General features: G+C 34.0%; 1 protein-coding gene across 1 annotated transcript in view; it reads right to left on the bottom strand.

The window, feature by feature from the left end:
* Positions 1 to 441: 441 nt before the first annotated feature.
* Positions 442 to 16,196, bottom strand: part of LOC129224721 (fatty-acid amide hydrolase 2-like) — a 65,272-nt gene continuing 49,517 nt past the window's right edge. Inside the window, exons 3-6 of the mRNA XM_054859268.1 lie at positions 9,613 to 9,732; positions 8,026 to 8,180; positions 2,448 to 2,546; positions 442 to 1,135 (exon numbers count right to left, since the gene is read on the bottom strand). Of these exons, the coding sequence (XP_054715243.1) occupies positions 512 to 1,135; positions 2,448 to 2,546; positions 8,026 to 8,180; positions 9,613 to 9,732 (998 nt within the window). The 3' untranslated portion in view covers positions 442 to 511. The remainder of the gene's footprint in view (positions 1,136 to 2,447; positions 2,547 to 8,025; positions 8,181 to 9,612; positions 9,733 to 16,196) is intronic.

The following is a 16,196-nucleotide window of genomic DNA, read 5'->3' as shown; positions in this document are numbered from 1 at the left end:
CCGATCAAAACATAAAATACAAAGAAAACAACAGACCTTTTACTTCCATCTTCTGAAAACTAATAAAGGAACATTCATTTTCTGATTGCAATAGTGATATGAAACATCAATCATTGCTGCCAGCAGTTTGATTGCAATAAAGTTCATCTTCTGTGAAGATACATTGCAATTATCGAAAATTCGAACATTTTTTCTAATCTTAGTAACAATTTAAACACTTCTACTTTGAATTTTTAGTGACGAACGTTCGTTTATCAACACTTTCTCCTGGAGTCACTGTCGATTTAAACAAGAAATGCAGTTCTTGTGACGTCAAAAGAATCATTTTTGAGAACTTGACTCACTCAAGCGGAGGGATAGTATTACTTACTATATAATATTAAATAGTAAAACAAAAACTTTCACATTGAACTAGTTAAACAAAAGTGTTCTGAATGACTATCCAACAGCGGGGTTTTATTGAATAGTAAAAGTTGTTGCTTTTGGCCTTATTAGACGTACATATAGACAGTTATACAATTTCCGTTAACTTGATAGACGATTTTCTAATGTCGCATGGACTAACCCAGCCGCCAAAAGCTTTCTCTAACTCGCGCGCTACTGCAATTGTTAATCTGTCTCTGTTCTGGGCTCCCACTACTTGAATGCCCAACGGTAGTCCTTTAGACCCTAGACCCATGGGGCACTGCGTGACTGGCAATCCCAAAATGTTGAATATGACACAGTAGCCCACATTGAACGGCCTGAAGAACATTTCCATGTGGTATGGGGCCACATCCGGATAGGTTGGATAAAGGAAGATACCATCGTCGCCAAGAAGTTCATTGAATTCTGCTAGAAGTTCTTCGCGCATTTGAAAGAAAGGTTCTGCCAGTTTCGGGTCGTAGTTCCTGATGTATCTGTCGAGGATGGCTAAGCAGATGACGGGGAAGGTGTGCTTGGACTTGCCTGCCATGGACTTGAGGACCTCCCTCGTGAGGTTCAAATTCTTCTGGTAGCCGACAATCTCGTTGCACAGTAGCTGGTCATTGAGAGTTTCAATGACGCAAACCCAAGTTTCAACGGCATCTTGCAGGCGCTCTTTGAAGATCTTTTGTGGTTTCAGCTCACAAATGCCGTCAAAATGAGCAACTGCCTGTAAATAAAGGAATAATGGTTGAGTACGTTTATTTTCTGAAGTTTCACAGTTTGTTATCCATATCAAAAGTATACTTTTGCAACAATAGCTGCCGTGAACTGTGTAAAATTCCAAATGGATTGAAGAGCCTCTATTTAAAGAAAACGATTATCAGGGATAGAACAGACTTTGAGTCTCAAAACTCTAAAAAGCGCTGGTTCACGTTGACTTAGGATAGAATAGTTACAAAAGGGATGTTGGAAATTTGTTGCTACCCTTCTTCTAATTTTTTTTATTTTTGAAACCATATTTCGAAGTTGAAGGTTAAAAAACGTTTTCTCAGCACTTTTCACGAAAAAGAACCATTCTGAGTGGCTGATAGAAAAGAATGATTACTTATTTTTTCTTATATTAAAAGTATTAAATTATACTTTTAATATGGTCACCGGAAGTCCGTCAACAAATTATAGTAAATTATTCATCAGTTTTTTTTTTCTTTTCAGAATTCCAAGAATGGTCAATTAAAAATCTGAAACACCGGGTTCGTCCTTTAAAGTACTTCGGTAAATCCCTGCAAAAGCCCCCCTCCTGCAAATCTTGAACCTTTTTCCTTTAAAATTTGATCAGTACCATGATAATTCGCAGCACATACATTTACTGAAAATGTTCATTCTATTTTAAATTTTTTGATTTAATTGAAGAACAATGCGAATTTTGTAATCACAAGTTCTACTTTACCTTTTAAACTAGATTCAACCAACGAATATTCACGTGAAACACGATGCGAACAGAGCTTTATATTCCCATTAGGCGCATGAGACCCGGCCTGAAGGTCCCCTAGCTTTAACGTCCCCTTAAATTACAGACCATGTAAAAAACCCCACCAAAATATGGCTTTAATTTGTTATAGTGTTTGAAATGAAGAAATATATACATATATTGCATAGTAAAGTGACTTTTAACATCAAAATCGTTATTTTTTGCCATCTAGTACTTCGTTTAGGTAGCTACCATTTCAAATGACAGATAAAAAAAAAAACAACAAATAAATAAACAAAGCTTGCGTGCAACTCTACAGTAGCTTCGTCGATGTACTGTTGAAAGTGTCTCTTGCAGATGCGTCTGGTCTATTGTCCTAAAATTTCTAAATCAAGCACTAGATGTGGAGTAATAGGTAAGAAAAATACCGGCGAAAAAACTCGCAAAACTTCTCTATAAAAATAATACATCAGTTTTTTTTTCTGAACATAAAACTTTTAAAATAAAAAATAAAAAAAAGTAATTTATTTTTTAAAACATTATTTTAGAAAAGGACAATTCAAATTCATACTTTCCGCAGAACCTTCTTCATTTCCCGTGACACAGGTGTACGGAAAGGGTAACCTCCGTCATCTTCCATGTAGTAGACTTTCAGTTTTTTAATATTCACCTAGGAATGAAAGTTATGTTATAATAAAAGCCAAATATATAACTGTTGGTGCACCGAAGATTCGAAGAACGAATTAATTCTCTTGGATTGTTGTATGAAAGTTGGCCACAATATAGAAGCAGGTTTTTTTTTTTTTTTAATCTTGAGGAATAACTTAAAAAAATGTTATGCTGAACTTTGAGATTTATAATAATACCGTAATGCTACAAATAAAAAAGTATGATATTGTAGCGTAACCAAAGTGAAGGTGCATACAGCTCGACCAGATAAACAAGACGAATATCAATCGAATATTGTTAACGAAGTGGAAGAGATAATGAGGCAGTGGAAAGCAAAGGGGTGTAAGTACCAAATTCAATATTTTGGAGATAAAGTAAAAATAGTAGGAGAACCTCCTCACTGCTTAGGGGCAAGGGCGTGCACAGAAATTTTGGGGCCCGTCACAAATGACTTTGCCGGGCCCCCTCCATAATGTTCTCCCCCATATTTCAATCCTAGTTTTAAAAAATATTGAGCCCACTTCAGGTTCGGGCCCGGGTCAACAGGTGTATCCCCCCCCCCTTTGCAGGCCTCTGCTTAGGGGCAAAAAATGGAACTAGTAGCCCTGGTAGGTGCTGCTGTACAGCAGGATGAAGAAAAAAAAATCAATGCAAGTTCAACTAGGATCTGCAAACGCGTGATACTCAAAATTTTAAAAAGCCCACTTTCATCCATCCCTTTGCTTCTTACTACCTCAATAGTACCTATAAAGAGGAATTCGCTTATTTTTTCACATTTTTGAGCAATTTTATGAGTTAAGAGAAGAATTTCTTTAGGATTTTCCAAGTAGCAAAATATTAGGATATAATATGCTTGAATAAGGCTGTAGTTTGTAATTTTTATCAAATACATGAAAGAGATTTTGGAGAACATCACAAAAACTCTCATTTCTTTAAGTAAGACACAAAAGAGATGCAGATTCTAAATCTTAAGGATAAATGATAGATTACATATGCATAGAAAGATATGCAACAATATAGCATTTGAAGTATTGAAATAAAGCAAAGGAAGAATCTGATGTTTCTTCTCCTGCATCAAGGTAGAAAAAAAAACTTTGAAAGATTAGCAACAAAGATTCCCCAACGGGTAAATAGCAATCAATGGATCAGGGGCGCAATTGTAAGCAAAGTGAAACTTAGTGTTAAAGACCTCCAGAACGCTTGTCCTCAAGTATTGTTTGAAATTTTGCATTTTCACATACACACAGGAACAGTTAAAACAAAACTCTATGAAATTCAAAAGAAAAAAAGATACATTACACGTTGCCTTGAAACTCAGTAGAAAAAAAAACCCACAAGAAAAAGAAATAGTTTTAGAATAGTTTTGTTAAGAACTAAAGGGTTTTTTTTTTTAGAGGCATAGAACTTAAAGTTAAAATAAAACACAGTTAAATGGTGTTAATTGCCATGAATTTGGCTTTATTTGAAACATAATTCTTTGCCATTTTTACTTAAACATAATTTCCGGCATATGGCCACCTCAGCTGGCTCTGAGAAAGTCCAATCGGGAATCCCAATTTTCTGTCACTTTTTGCAGCAATGAAGGTCGTATGTCAGTGATAACGTGGCAAATGTTCTCTTCCAAGGCTTCAATTGTCTGTGACTTATCGGTGTAGACCAGAGACTTCACGTAGCAACGCAAACGATCCATGGTTACTCGAATTAATTACTCTGATGGACGATTACGCCGACCGTAAAATGGACGAAACGCGCCTTCCTAAAACATTTTCCAAAAATTTTTTTCCTAAAAAATCTGCACAATTTGTAGGTGTTGTTCAGGTGTCAGTCTATTCATGATGAAATAGCAAACTAAACACAAAACAGGTGGCAGCTATCAAAATGGCGCTCATATCAAGCAGTGTTACCAACTTAAAGTTCTATACCTCTAAAAAAGGGGGGGGGGGGGGGAAACACCCTTTATAATAAGGATATGACGCACTTACAAACAAGAAAATAAGAATAAGAAGTTAATAGACAAAGGAATTTTCGGATTGCTTTAGTAAAACAGTAGCTCTAATTTTATGTTGAAATGATGTGTACACGTGAAAGAAAATAATTGATGCAGATAAGACAGTTGAAAAAGAGCCAAGTTTATTTGCTCTGATTTTTTGAAGATATGTATGATAAATGTGTGAGAGACAAGGAAATTTACGTCTAAGGTAAATACTGCTGTTTAAATCAAAAAATATTGAGTAAAATATGAATTAAAAAAAGATATCATACGTTGAAATGTTAAAACGCAATTTTTCATGTAAGGCATTTGAGAACTTCGGTATAGTGGTCAGTACATGAACTTCGACCGTGTTGAGACATACTAAATGTGTTTTTCCCAATTTATTGTTTAATTTTCTCTTTGATAAATTTGCATGATTTTCTCAGTTTTTTGGTTCTGTATATGATTGCTAAACACGGTAAAAGTTGGGAGAAAGAAAATTGACCCCTGTCTTTTACAAAAATCTCCCTCCCCCGATGTTTTATTCAATAACATAAGTACGATTATCAAATAATGAAATAATTTTTAAGTTGTTAATTCAAAATCGTAGTAGTTTTGAGTTTTTGGAGTTAAAATTTTTCGATTGAAAACTTTAAATTTTGTCAGCTTTCATAATCTGTTCCATTATTTTTTAAAAACTCCGATGTGGACATTGAACGCGTGTAAATTGTAATTCATGTAAGGTACGTAAAATAGTTGGCTGTTTCCTCTACAATATGAAAAATTATTTGCTTCGTTTGTGCGATATTGAAAAATATTTAACAACATACATTACATACATCCTCTCATCCACTGGTGCTCTTTTTTGTATCCATCTCATCTAAAAAGAAACTAAATGCCTCTGGCAAACATGAATAAATGCAGTCAATCATTAATCATTCATACATAATTTCACCATTAAGCAGAAATACCTCGTTTAAAATGTGTCTTGCTTTTTTTTCAGTGAAACCATTTATTTTGTTTCTGCGAAAAAAAAGGTATCGAAAAAAAACAACAAAAAACATTGAAATAAAAACCAATTCATTTTAATTCTGAAGAATTATGATATCAAGTAAGCTATTTCGTCACCACATTCGACGATCCTACTCCACACATTATGTGCAATAATTCAGTTTTTTTTTTCATATTTTTTTAAGAACAGTTACTTTTGAGCAAATAATTCTTGTATGACGAAGGCTTTAGCAAGTTCAGAATGTAATCATTAAAAATTGCACAGTGTTAATCATTGTCTATATAAATAGTGAGAAAGCGCGTATTAATAGTTGATTAATCCAGACTTATCTGCTATTAAGGACATAATGCTTTTCATGTTCGAATAAAATAATAATAGTAAAATGTTCAGTTTCTTCAACAACTGTGCTTACAAGTTGCAATTAAAGATATTTATGCATCTCTACTCTTAATCATTTTCATTGGTTCAAGGGAAATCCATAATAAATATTGTAGTCGTAAATTATCTTTATTGATTTTAACAATTGAGTTTTGAAGCTTTAAATGCCGCATTTTACAATTTTAGAATTCCTTATCAGATTGGTTGACACTTTAATGTTACAAGAACAACATGCAAGTTACTGTTACCTACATCACTGTACATATTAATCAATTCAGATGCGTTGTTACACGAAATTCAGGATTTCTTCGTGTTTTACAAGATGACGAAAATTAAACAAGCCAAAACTTACGCCATATAAGCTGGTAAAAAAAATCTGCGATTTTATTCTAAAAATACATTTTGAAATTAAAGTGGAAACATTTTTAAATGCTAAGAACATTTTAAAAAAAAATAGATTTAAACTCATTCAACCAAATTACTTACAGTTTCGTTTAAGAAACTGACATTCATATTTTTTTAAGGTTCGTAACCTGTAAATATTGGGACAATTTTTAAGGAGAAACAGCGAATATAAAAGGATTCAGGTCGTTATAGCTACTAATGGTCGCACACGTCATGGGAAAGTGATGTGAGAAGTAAAAGAAATGTAGGAACATAAGACAGAGCAATAAATAAAAATTTGAATTTCATTGTTCATAAACATTACGTCTGTTGTAACAGATTGTATCACTTCAAAATTTTATAAAAGATGGTTTAAGTGTCCACCATTTCAAAAGATGCAGGCGTAATATAGCGATGGAAGATTGGCGGACACACTCGAAAACACCTATGTTTCCTGAGGTAAATATTAAATACGATTATTGTGGCGGTCCGACTAAGACATTACCAAACAAACCAGCCGAAACAATCAAATGGGTGGAGCTATCACTGTGCACAACTTACACTACACTTAAATACACACTTACAGTAAGATCTGAGAGGAGAAATGACTTCTTTTGGTCTGGTCAAATACTGAGTGATTCAAAAAGATGGACACAATGTCAAATAGCTATATTTCCTTGCACTATATGCTGTACTTGAATTCGTCAGGTATATATAAAAGAGGATGCTGTAAAGTTTTGGATACTACCTCTAGAGTGCTCCAAAACCGTACTGTGCTGTGTGTCAGTTGTACTTCAACGATGGGTAGGTCGTACATGAGGAATTACGACTAGTATTTCAGCTTTCGCCACCGAAGTCACCTGATCTCATACTCTGCGATTTGTTTTTGTGGGATTCATGAAAAAAGCTGTTGGCATATCACGTCTTCCCACAGAATAAAATGACTGACGAAACCAAATACAGAGGCGGTGAATTCAATGACGCAAGATATTCGTTGTCGAGTGTGGGATGAATTGGGCTATCGTTTTTAGATGTTCTCCATTCAGCCGGAGGAAGGTCTATTGAGCATCTGTAAATTTCCATGTTTTTTTATTATGATTCTCATTTAGAAAATCTTGTTTTCCAAAATAGTAATCTAAAGCAAAATGGGACTGTAAAATAAGGTCGAATCATTGCTATTTGAAGATTGCTGTATTAGAGTTAAACTCTTAAATCACTCTACGTTATTACTCAGCCTCCCCTGCTCGGCAAGCCCGGTTCGCTGTCTGCGGCGCGGCGGTGCAATGCTGCCCATAGTAATCATAATCCTGCCCCTGAAATCTATTTCATATTTGGCACCTTAAGAGCGTCCAAAGGTACCTGTATTGACCTGGTAGGCATTGACAGTCGGGAGGAGATAGGGTGACAGATACACCCACAGACAGATGCGCACAGATTTTTATAGTATAGATATCCATAGATATAGAATCAACGTAATTTATTTCAAAAATTGTTTTCACCATGAATGTACTTTATCAGCTAGTGAAACATTTTTACATATTTCAGGAAATTAAATAATGGTTTGTTCGAATTGATTTTTTAAAAGAGAGAGATAGAACCGAATCTGAAAACACACAACTAGATCATACGTTCGAAAAGGATGGTAATTTTCTAGCTTTTAATGGAACATATCTACTGATAACTGTATGCTCTTTTTTTGTTAAAACCGTACGTAGTTTGGAACAATATACTTACTGGTTCTTCGAGTCTTAGCGACTGGGTGCAACCCCTGGTCATTACTTTGAGCATAGGCAGAAGATCTACCGAGTAACGACACATCGGTCCAGTGCCGATTAATTGTCGGACTGCTTCGTTTACCACCGGGTACTGGTTTCCATTTGAAACGATGTCTTCAGAAAAAATGGGGAGAAAATCGAAAAAGAATAAAATTAGAACAAAGACAAAATCATACTAACAAGTTTATTAAAATAATTTTCAATCAAGAAAAGTGTTTTAAAAATAATTTTCTACCTCTCAAGTTATACCTGATTCATAAAGCAATCACATAACATAAAATTAAGATTCATAATCTGTTTGACTTGAAAAATGTGTCACGGGTGTGTCATATAGGCAACATGAAAGTGTTATTTGATAAAATTTTGTACAACGCACATTGTAGGACAACTATTTCTGACCTAAAATTTATTCTAACATAAAATGAAGTAATTGTAGGATAAACTGCTTGTGCTTTATACAGTTTTATCGTTTCGTCTGTGAATGGGGCCGCAATGGTAAGAATAACAGAAAAAAAAGACCCCCGTTGTTCCATCTGCTTATCATATGAAACTAGGCCTTTCAAAAACTTAGTGAACTAGTGCTGGATTTGAATACTTAAAAACCAGAATTTTCACGTATCAGTTGATTTAAAGCTTAAAGCAGGCATCGTTGCATAGCCTCCTCTTGTTCAAGTTTGCCACAGCAATAATTGTTTGCCAATTATTGCTGGACATTTAGAAATGGATGCTCCTAATGTGAAATACGGGAAGAAATAAACAACCGCTAAGGTTTTGATATATTTTTAAAGAATTAATCATGCATTAGTTCAGTCTGACCAGAGTACCCGATCCGTGTCATGAAAGTTCTACTCTCATTATCATTGGAGAACCAGCCAGCAAACGGCCATCATTGACAACTTGGGTCTATGGTTCACTGGAAGTCGAATTCTACCATCATTTTTTAAATGGATTCGTAACTAGCTCATTTGGCCTAAAACCCCAAGTAGCGACACGTGCACCATCTTGGGGCTAAACGATGCTTTCTTCCTAAGTTTACTCTGGTAAAGTAGCGTGTTTTGCTTCTTGATTTTGGTTTCTTAATAACTCCAAGTTAATCTACAATCAAGAAGCACCACAATCATGAAGCAAAGCACGCTACTTTATTATAGCTGACATAGGAAGAAAGCGGCATTTAGCCCCAAGATGGCGGACGTGTTGCTACTTAGAGCTACGATCAGGGGTTTTAATTTGGCCAAGAAGCCAAGCTCCGTTTTTAAGTCAGCTCAGATGTTCACGAGTCCAGCAGAGGCAAACAAAGACATGTAACACTGAAAATCATTTCATTGGAGAAATATTTTAAAAATGGATAATTGCCAACAATGAATTTCCATAATCCGTTTGGACATGGAAATAATTTCTCAATACGTGTATTCGCGACTATTGTCAAATATCAAGAAAATCAAGATCGATAGTTCCCCTAACATCTTGCTGATTTTTCAAGTAGCACTGGATGCTATTATCATAAGTTCAATTAACATTAGAAACTTTCAAAGATTATTCTCATCACCTTTCGTTGGTTTGTGTCCGAAAATGCCGCTGAACAGAGCGGGGATCCGAATGCTTCCTCCGAGGTCAGTTCCGATGCCGATGACAGATGCTCCAGCTGTGATCAGAGATGATTCTCCTCCTAAAACAAAAACGGACATTAAACAAAAAATGATCAAATTAGCTTAGTGCTAAAATATGATCGAAGTGAAAAAAATTAAATTTGAATTTTTGACATCTTGAATTCAAATAATGCTTTTCGCAATCACGAATTGCGTCAGGATTCTACTCGTTGGGTTTATTGTTTCTGCAAATTGAATAAAATAGAAATGGCCGAAAAACTTGTACCCGTCATATTATGACTGGTGATTTTCTAGAATAGGTAATGCGAAGCATGTCCATAAAAAAAGAAATGGTGATTAGGATGCGGTAAAATAGATAGATTTTCTGCCGATATCCACCAGTACACTTATTATAAAGATTACTTATAGCGCAAAACGTTGTGTACTTCAATTAGTGATTAGTAATCTGGAAATTTTGTATTTAGATGAAGTTTTGCTGTTTAAGTTAATCTATATTCGCAACTCCAACAAACTATAGGGGTCGCTGCAACCACTGTCTAATGGTGGATGAAAAAGGTAAAACAAACGCACGCCGCAACGTATAAATTGCTTCTAAGCTTAGTAAATGACAGAAATTTTTATTCGTATGTATGTTTTTTTGTCTTTTAAAAAGATTTTTTAATGTCTTTTGGTTATTCTGAACCATGTAAAAATAGATGAGAAACCAAAAAGTATTACAAAAGTAAGAAATTAATGTAAAGCTCACAGTAAGTTGTCATGAAGCAGTCATTTTCACGATGTTGAATTCTATATTCATAAATTTTTGGTTCACATCAAACAACATTTTCATTTTGTACTGTTTTCTATACATTGGTACTTATTATGTCCAGTTTCATGACATATCCGGCATTTGATGACATTTTTGTCACATAGTGCACATACGCGACCGTAAGACTGTCAAGAGTAATATTTAATACCTATGACTATATGATTGAATATCAAAAGAGGAAGATGATATTTCATTGTTTTATTTGGCTGGCGCAAATTGTTTTATTTATGTAATTGAGTTATTTCTTCGAATCCGTTTTTTTTTTTTTAAATTCTCGCTGTTAAATATATGCAACATTGTCTACTGACGTAGTTAGTTTTTGTTTATGTTTTATATTTTTGTCTTCCCAGAAATTCTTCCATGTCTCCCCAGGAGGCGCCTAGGTTGACAAACCATGCTCTATAGCTCATAAGTATGCTTGGCCCCGGCCGATTTACTTCGCGGCCCGGAAAAAAAATAATTTGATTATAGATGAACAAAAAATAAATAAATAAATAAATGAAAAATAATTAACTGGGAAGGCATATTTAGCATAATTAATTTCTCATTTGAACATTGATGTGTAAAACTAGTATCGGACCAGCTTGTAATAATGATTTTACAGCAAGATCAGAAACAAAAAAGACTTTCTAAAAAATGTCCTAGCCAATAAAAAGTATATGTAAATACTGTTCAATTTTTTTATTCCTCCTTCAAAGTGTTTCTTCTCACTAAAAGAACTCTTAAACATTAACATGTAAGAAATTTAATCTGCTTTTGTCATTTCTAAGCACCCCCACATTTTAGGTTCATGATTAGTAAACATTTATTCATAACATTGAGAATGAATTTCCCTATAAAACACCCTAAAAACCAACCAGGACTGAGTACTCGCGATGCTGGGGGGGGGGGGGGGGGTCCGGTGTCCCGGTTGAACATTTCAGAAATCTTGCAAGTCTACTCATAAGTGAAAGCGTCTGCTTCTGGTACGAAGTTAAAAATCTTGTAAATCTATCCACTAAAAGCCATGTGTTTCTGGTGTGAGATAGTTCGATAGTAGATGATGAACAGACGAGGGAGCGCGGACTGTTTACATTTTCTCAAACAGTATTTGCATTTTGAGCTTCCAAGCTGTCTGTCACGCTGTCTGATGCTTTGACCTCAACGTAGATACTAAAAACTGAGTTCCTAAAATAGTTTACTCAGTCGCCTCAAAAGTATTAAAACTTAAGAAAATGGTTTTTTTTTTTTTTTTTTTTTGTAATCTAACAGCAAAGCTTTTCCATTTTAGTTGGCAGGTAAGCCAATTAAAACACGATTTAGACCCCCCGAAAAACACGATTAATTCGTTTTGTGTTCTTCGAAACTGTAATGTTCGAGACTACAAAAAAAAAAAAAAAAAAAAAAAAAAAAAAAAACTGGATTTTGTAATAAGTGAAAATATAGTTATATATATCACTCGTTGGAAGAAGAGTGCCACAATACAAAATTTTTAATTTTCTTCTTTTTACGCTTAAAAGCCTTCAAAGGGCGTTATCTTCTTTGGAAAATAATGACTGATTTTTGTCAAAATATTAACCACTGGAGAGTACAGCAAACTTACTTTTCTTAATGCAAATTGCCTGAAGAGGTCAACTTCAAACGCTTCTCCTGTAAAATTTCATTTCTTCGTATTGTAGCACTCTTCCTCCAAATGAGCGATATTATCAAAAATTAAACAGGCATTTGTTGGATGACTTTACATCCATGAGCTTTTCTGCATTGAAAAAGGGGTATCTTGAAACAATGAAACCCGTGCCTGAAATTTTTTACTAATTTGTGCATTAATAGCGTTTTTTTCCTGCCCTTTGCTTTGTAGCACAAAGGTATTTTATTTATTCATTCCTTACTGCTTCCGTTGAGTTTTTACACTATTCTTATAAATTAACCACAGAATAGACACACCATACAGTTAAAATTCTCAATACAATGAAATGTCTCAGTACATGCACAGCTGTTTTTTTCTAATGACCGTTAATTGCTTCTATTAACAAGAAATCTTAACGCATCGTTGACTGCTATAACCCCCTCTTACTTTTTTACTCTTTTAGCATTTCGAACTTGGAGTGGTAGTTCATTAAATTATGCCTCACGTTCAGTTCTTGGATAAAAAAAACCGGGCAAAGCTACCAGGAAACTCGTCTATGCTTCAGAAGAAGGTCAACCAGGTTCGGACGATAGTTGATGTAGAAAAATGGGGAAATAGGGCTTATGATAACTGTGATTTTAACGGGAAAATTGTGCTTTTGTGTCAAGGACGCCCTCCGTTTGCTGGGAGGGCTTTCGAATGCGAGGGGCCCCTAAAGGGAGAGTCGAAAAAATTCTCTTCCTTAAAAACCTGTACAAGAGAAAGCTGTTCATGCCCCGAATTTTGATGCGGCTCCTTCGGCATGTTTCTTTTAGTCTTTTTCTTCTTTAATGTACAATGTTTATTTCTGAGATTTGGATGGCTAACTTCTGGTTCTAGACTTTTAGTCATTTTAATTCATTAAAAATTGCACATTAATCTGTGGAGCTTTGAATTTGTATTTCTGATATTTCAATACAGCTAACTTTTGACACATGGATGTGCACTCTCATTTAAAGCAGTGAGAGGCAAAGGCAAGGGTAAAAATTAAAAAATTGAAGATAATCAATACAGAAGGTAGGAGAAATCCTGTTCTGTTTTAGGGGAAGAGATGGTGATAGTAGCTCTGGTAGGTGGTGCTATACAGCATGATTTAGAAAAACATTCAATGTAAGTTTACCAACCTTCTGAACGAAACTTAAACGTGGTTTACTTGAAACTTTATAAAGTCCGCTTGCATCCCTTTGCTTTTCACTGAATTGTTTAAGGTATCAGAACCAGGGTTCCAATGGGAGTTTTCGCATAACCAACATAAGATTGAGTTTAGAAAATCTTCAAAAAACCCAAAGTTAGTTTAACTCACTATTTTAATTGACAAAAGTTAATTCACTTTTTTTTGGTCATTGCTACTGTTATATTTGGTTCATTGCTTAAAGCTGATTAAGTAAAAAAAAAGACAATAAAGACAAAGAGTATTAAACTTAATCTCTCACTAATAATTTATTTGAAACAATTTCTTTAAAAAATTGTGTAAAAGCGTCGTCTGCAAAAAAAGAAAAAGAAAAAAAAATGCTGATACAATTTACATACTGTAGAAGACAGTTAGGCAGGAAAAGTTTAAGACATGGGAAATTACATCCAGCGAGAAAGATTTTGTTATTATTATTGGGTTTTTGGGTTTTAATTTATGGAAAAGAGACATTAAATAATTTAACTGTAAAACATAATATTTTTGCAAAAATATAAATTTTCAGCAAGCAATCTATCAATTTAGGAGAGAGGTGTCTTTAATGCACATGCTTTGACTACATAAAAAAGAATGCGTTGGAAAGAAACTAAAAAAAAAAAAAAAAAAAAACTTCCCTGCTCTGGCAGTCAGGATATTAATAAAACTTTATTTATTTATTTTTTTTTGTAGTAAATGATTTTGAACCACATTCGAAGATATTGTTCCAAAGAAATAATTATCAAACAGTGAAATTGATAAGATAAATAAATACCTTTGTGCTGAACAGTAAAGTAACGTAAAGTAATAACGTCAAAAAAGCACAAATTCGCAGATTACTGCAGACATATGTTTCGGCGTTTCAGGGAACGCCTTTTTCAATTCAAAACGTAGTGAGCTTATGGATGAAAAGACATCCGACAAAAGGCGTTCCCTGAAACGCCGAAACATATGTCTGCTGTAACCTACGAGTAAAATTGATCTCTCAATGTTACATTTTGTTTAACTTACCATTTTAAAAATAAATTTTGTAATTGACCAACTACAACACAGAAAATTACAAAAGAAAAAAAAAGACATTTTAAGGATCATTAGCTACATGATCTTGGATTTGTTGCTTAGATCTTAGGATTTTTATAAGTCCAATCTCGAAATTTGCGAAACACCCCATTGGCGGCCCTGGCGATAGAACGCTTTGTTATAGCGAATAAGATCGTTTGTTTTTAAGTTGAATGTAGGGCAAAGTGAAATAGTGAAACAAAATGAAACGGTAAAATATTTTATAGTTAGTAGTGTCACCTATCTGTAACTATTTTATCTGTGCTACTAGTTATATGGTTCATTCTAGTCAAAAAACAAGTTACTCTAAAAAATCTAAGTACAGTTGAGCTCGTTTATAATGATCTCTGATTTAATGATAACCTGGATTTAGTGAGGCAATCTGGAAGACTTGATTGGTATAATGTTAAGTCTATGGGAGCAAAACTCACTATCATTTTTAACAGACTTCAAAAAGGAGGCGGTTATCAGTTCATACCGTATGTATGTTTTTTTCTTGTCCACTCACAGCGTCTCACCTACTGAACCGATTTTGATGATTCTTTTTTTAATGGATAGGGGATGGCTCAACTTAGGTCCCATTACTTTGTTTGACCATATTTGTCCTTTAGAAAAAAAGTTATGGGCAAAAAACAATAAATTTCATGCAATTTCCCTATTAAATGATTAAATTTAAAACCCATTGTCATGAAAGTTTGGTGCCATACGACAGTAATTACGACATTAATAGTAATTGTAACAACAATGTTGAATGAAGGCTTCTCTGAAGCAAGCATCAAGTTTCTTTAGGGAGATATTTCGATAATCGGGAATCTGGCGCTGTCGTCTTATTTTTGGCGTAAATTATTTTATTTTGGTAACCCTGCTGATTTATAGTAACCCTATGTGAATTATTGAAATCTTCCCTTCTTCAGTGCTATTGCACCATAGTGGGGATAAACCTAACTTGGAAGCGATGCGTTGCAGTGATTAGGATCTGCTTAGCATTCACAATGCTACCATTAGGTTTGCCTCAACTACAGAAGTATTTTTATCGTTATCATCTATATGCCAATAACAGATGATCGGGGATAAGTAAGAAAATACAGGATTGCATCATGAGCAACTTAGCTGCTGTGAAATGTAAACTAGTTAGGGAAAACGTAATACTTAAGTGGTTATAATTAAATTAACTACACATGAATTTCAAAGAGGAATAAAGATAAGTTTTCAGTGCCAATCGCTTAAAGTTTAACGCGTGTTTATAGTTTTTTTTTTTTTTTAGTATGGAGCATTTTTATGAAAAAAATAAGGTGAAGTTTCGTGATGGTAACTGCTTACTATTTCTTAAATTCCTACATTTACACTAAAAAGAATAAAAAAAATTTTTTTTTGAAAAAAAAAAAAAAAAGAACCGACTTCAAAATTGCTCTAAAAAGTGAAAAATAATTTTATTCTTTAAACACCATCGATAATGCTTTTAAACATAATTTTTGAAGTTGGCGCAAAAACGATAGATAAAATCATTCACAGCCATAACTTAACTACAACTATAAATTTAAACAGACCCAGTTTCTTCACTATCACATACATTATGCATTGATGACAGCATATTTGAATAAGATATGTTTGTTTCGTTCGTAACTTTGGATGCTTTTCTGAAAAAGACGAAGCATGGTTACACTGGATTTTACGTTTTGTTTTTGCGCCAACTTCAAAAATTATGTTTAAAAGTATTATCGATGGTGTTTAAAGAATAAAATTATTTTTCACTTTTTAGAGCAATTTTGAAGTCGGTTCTATTTTTTTTCAAATTTTTTTTCCCTTTAACAGTTATGACGATTTCTTGCAACCTCTAAGAATTATC

This window comes from Uloborus diversus, chromosome 6, assembly GCF_026930045.1.
Source record: "Uloborus diversus isolate 005 chromosome 6, Udiv.v.3.1, whole genome shotgun sequence".
Lineage (NCBI taxonomy): Eukaryota > Metazoa > Arthropoda > Arachnida > Araneae > Uloboridae > Uloborus > Uloborus diversus.
The sequence above is the reverse complement of the archived record's forward strand: the minus strand, read 5'-3'. Positions and strand labels throughout refer to the sequence as shown.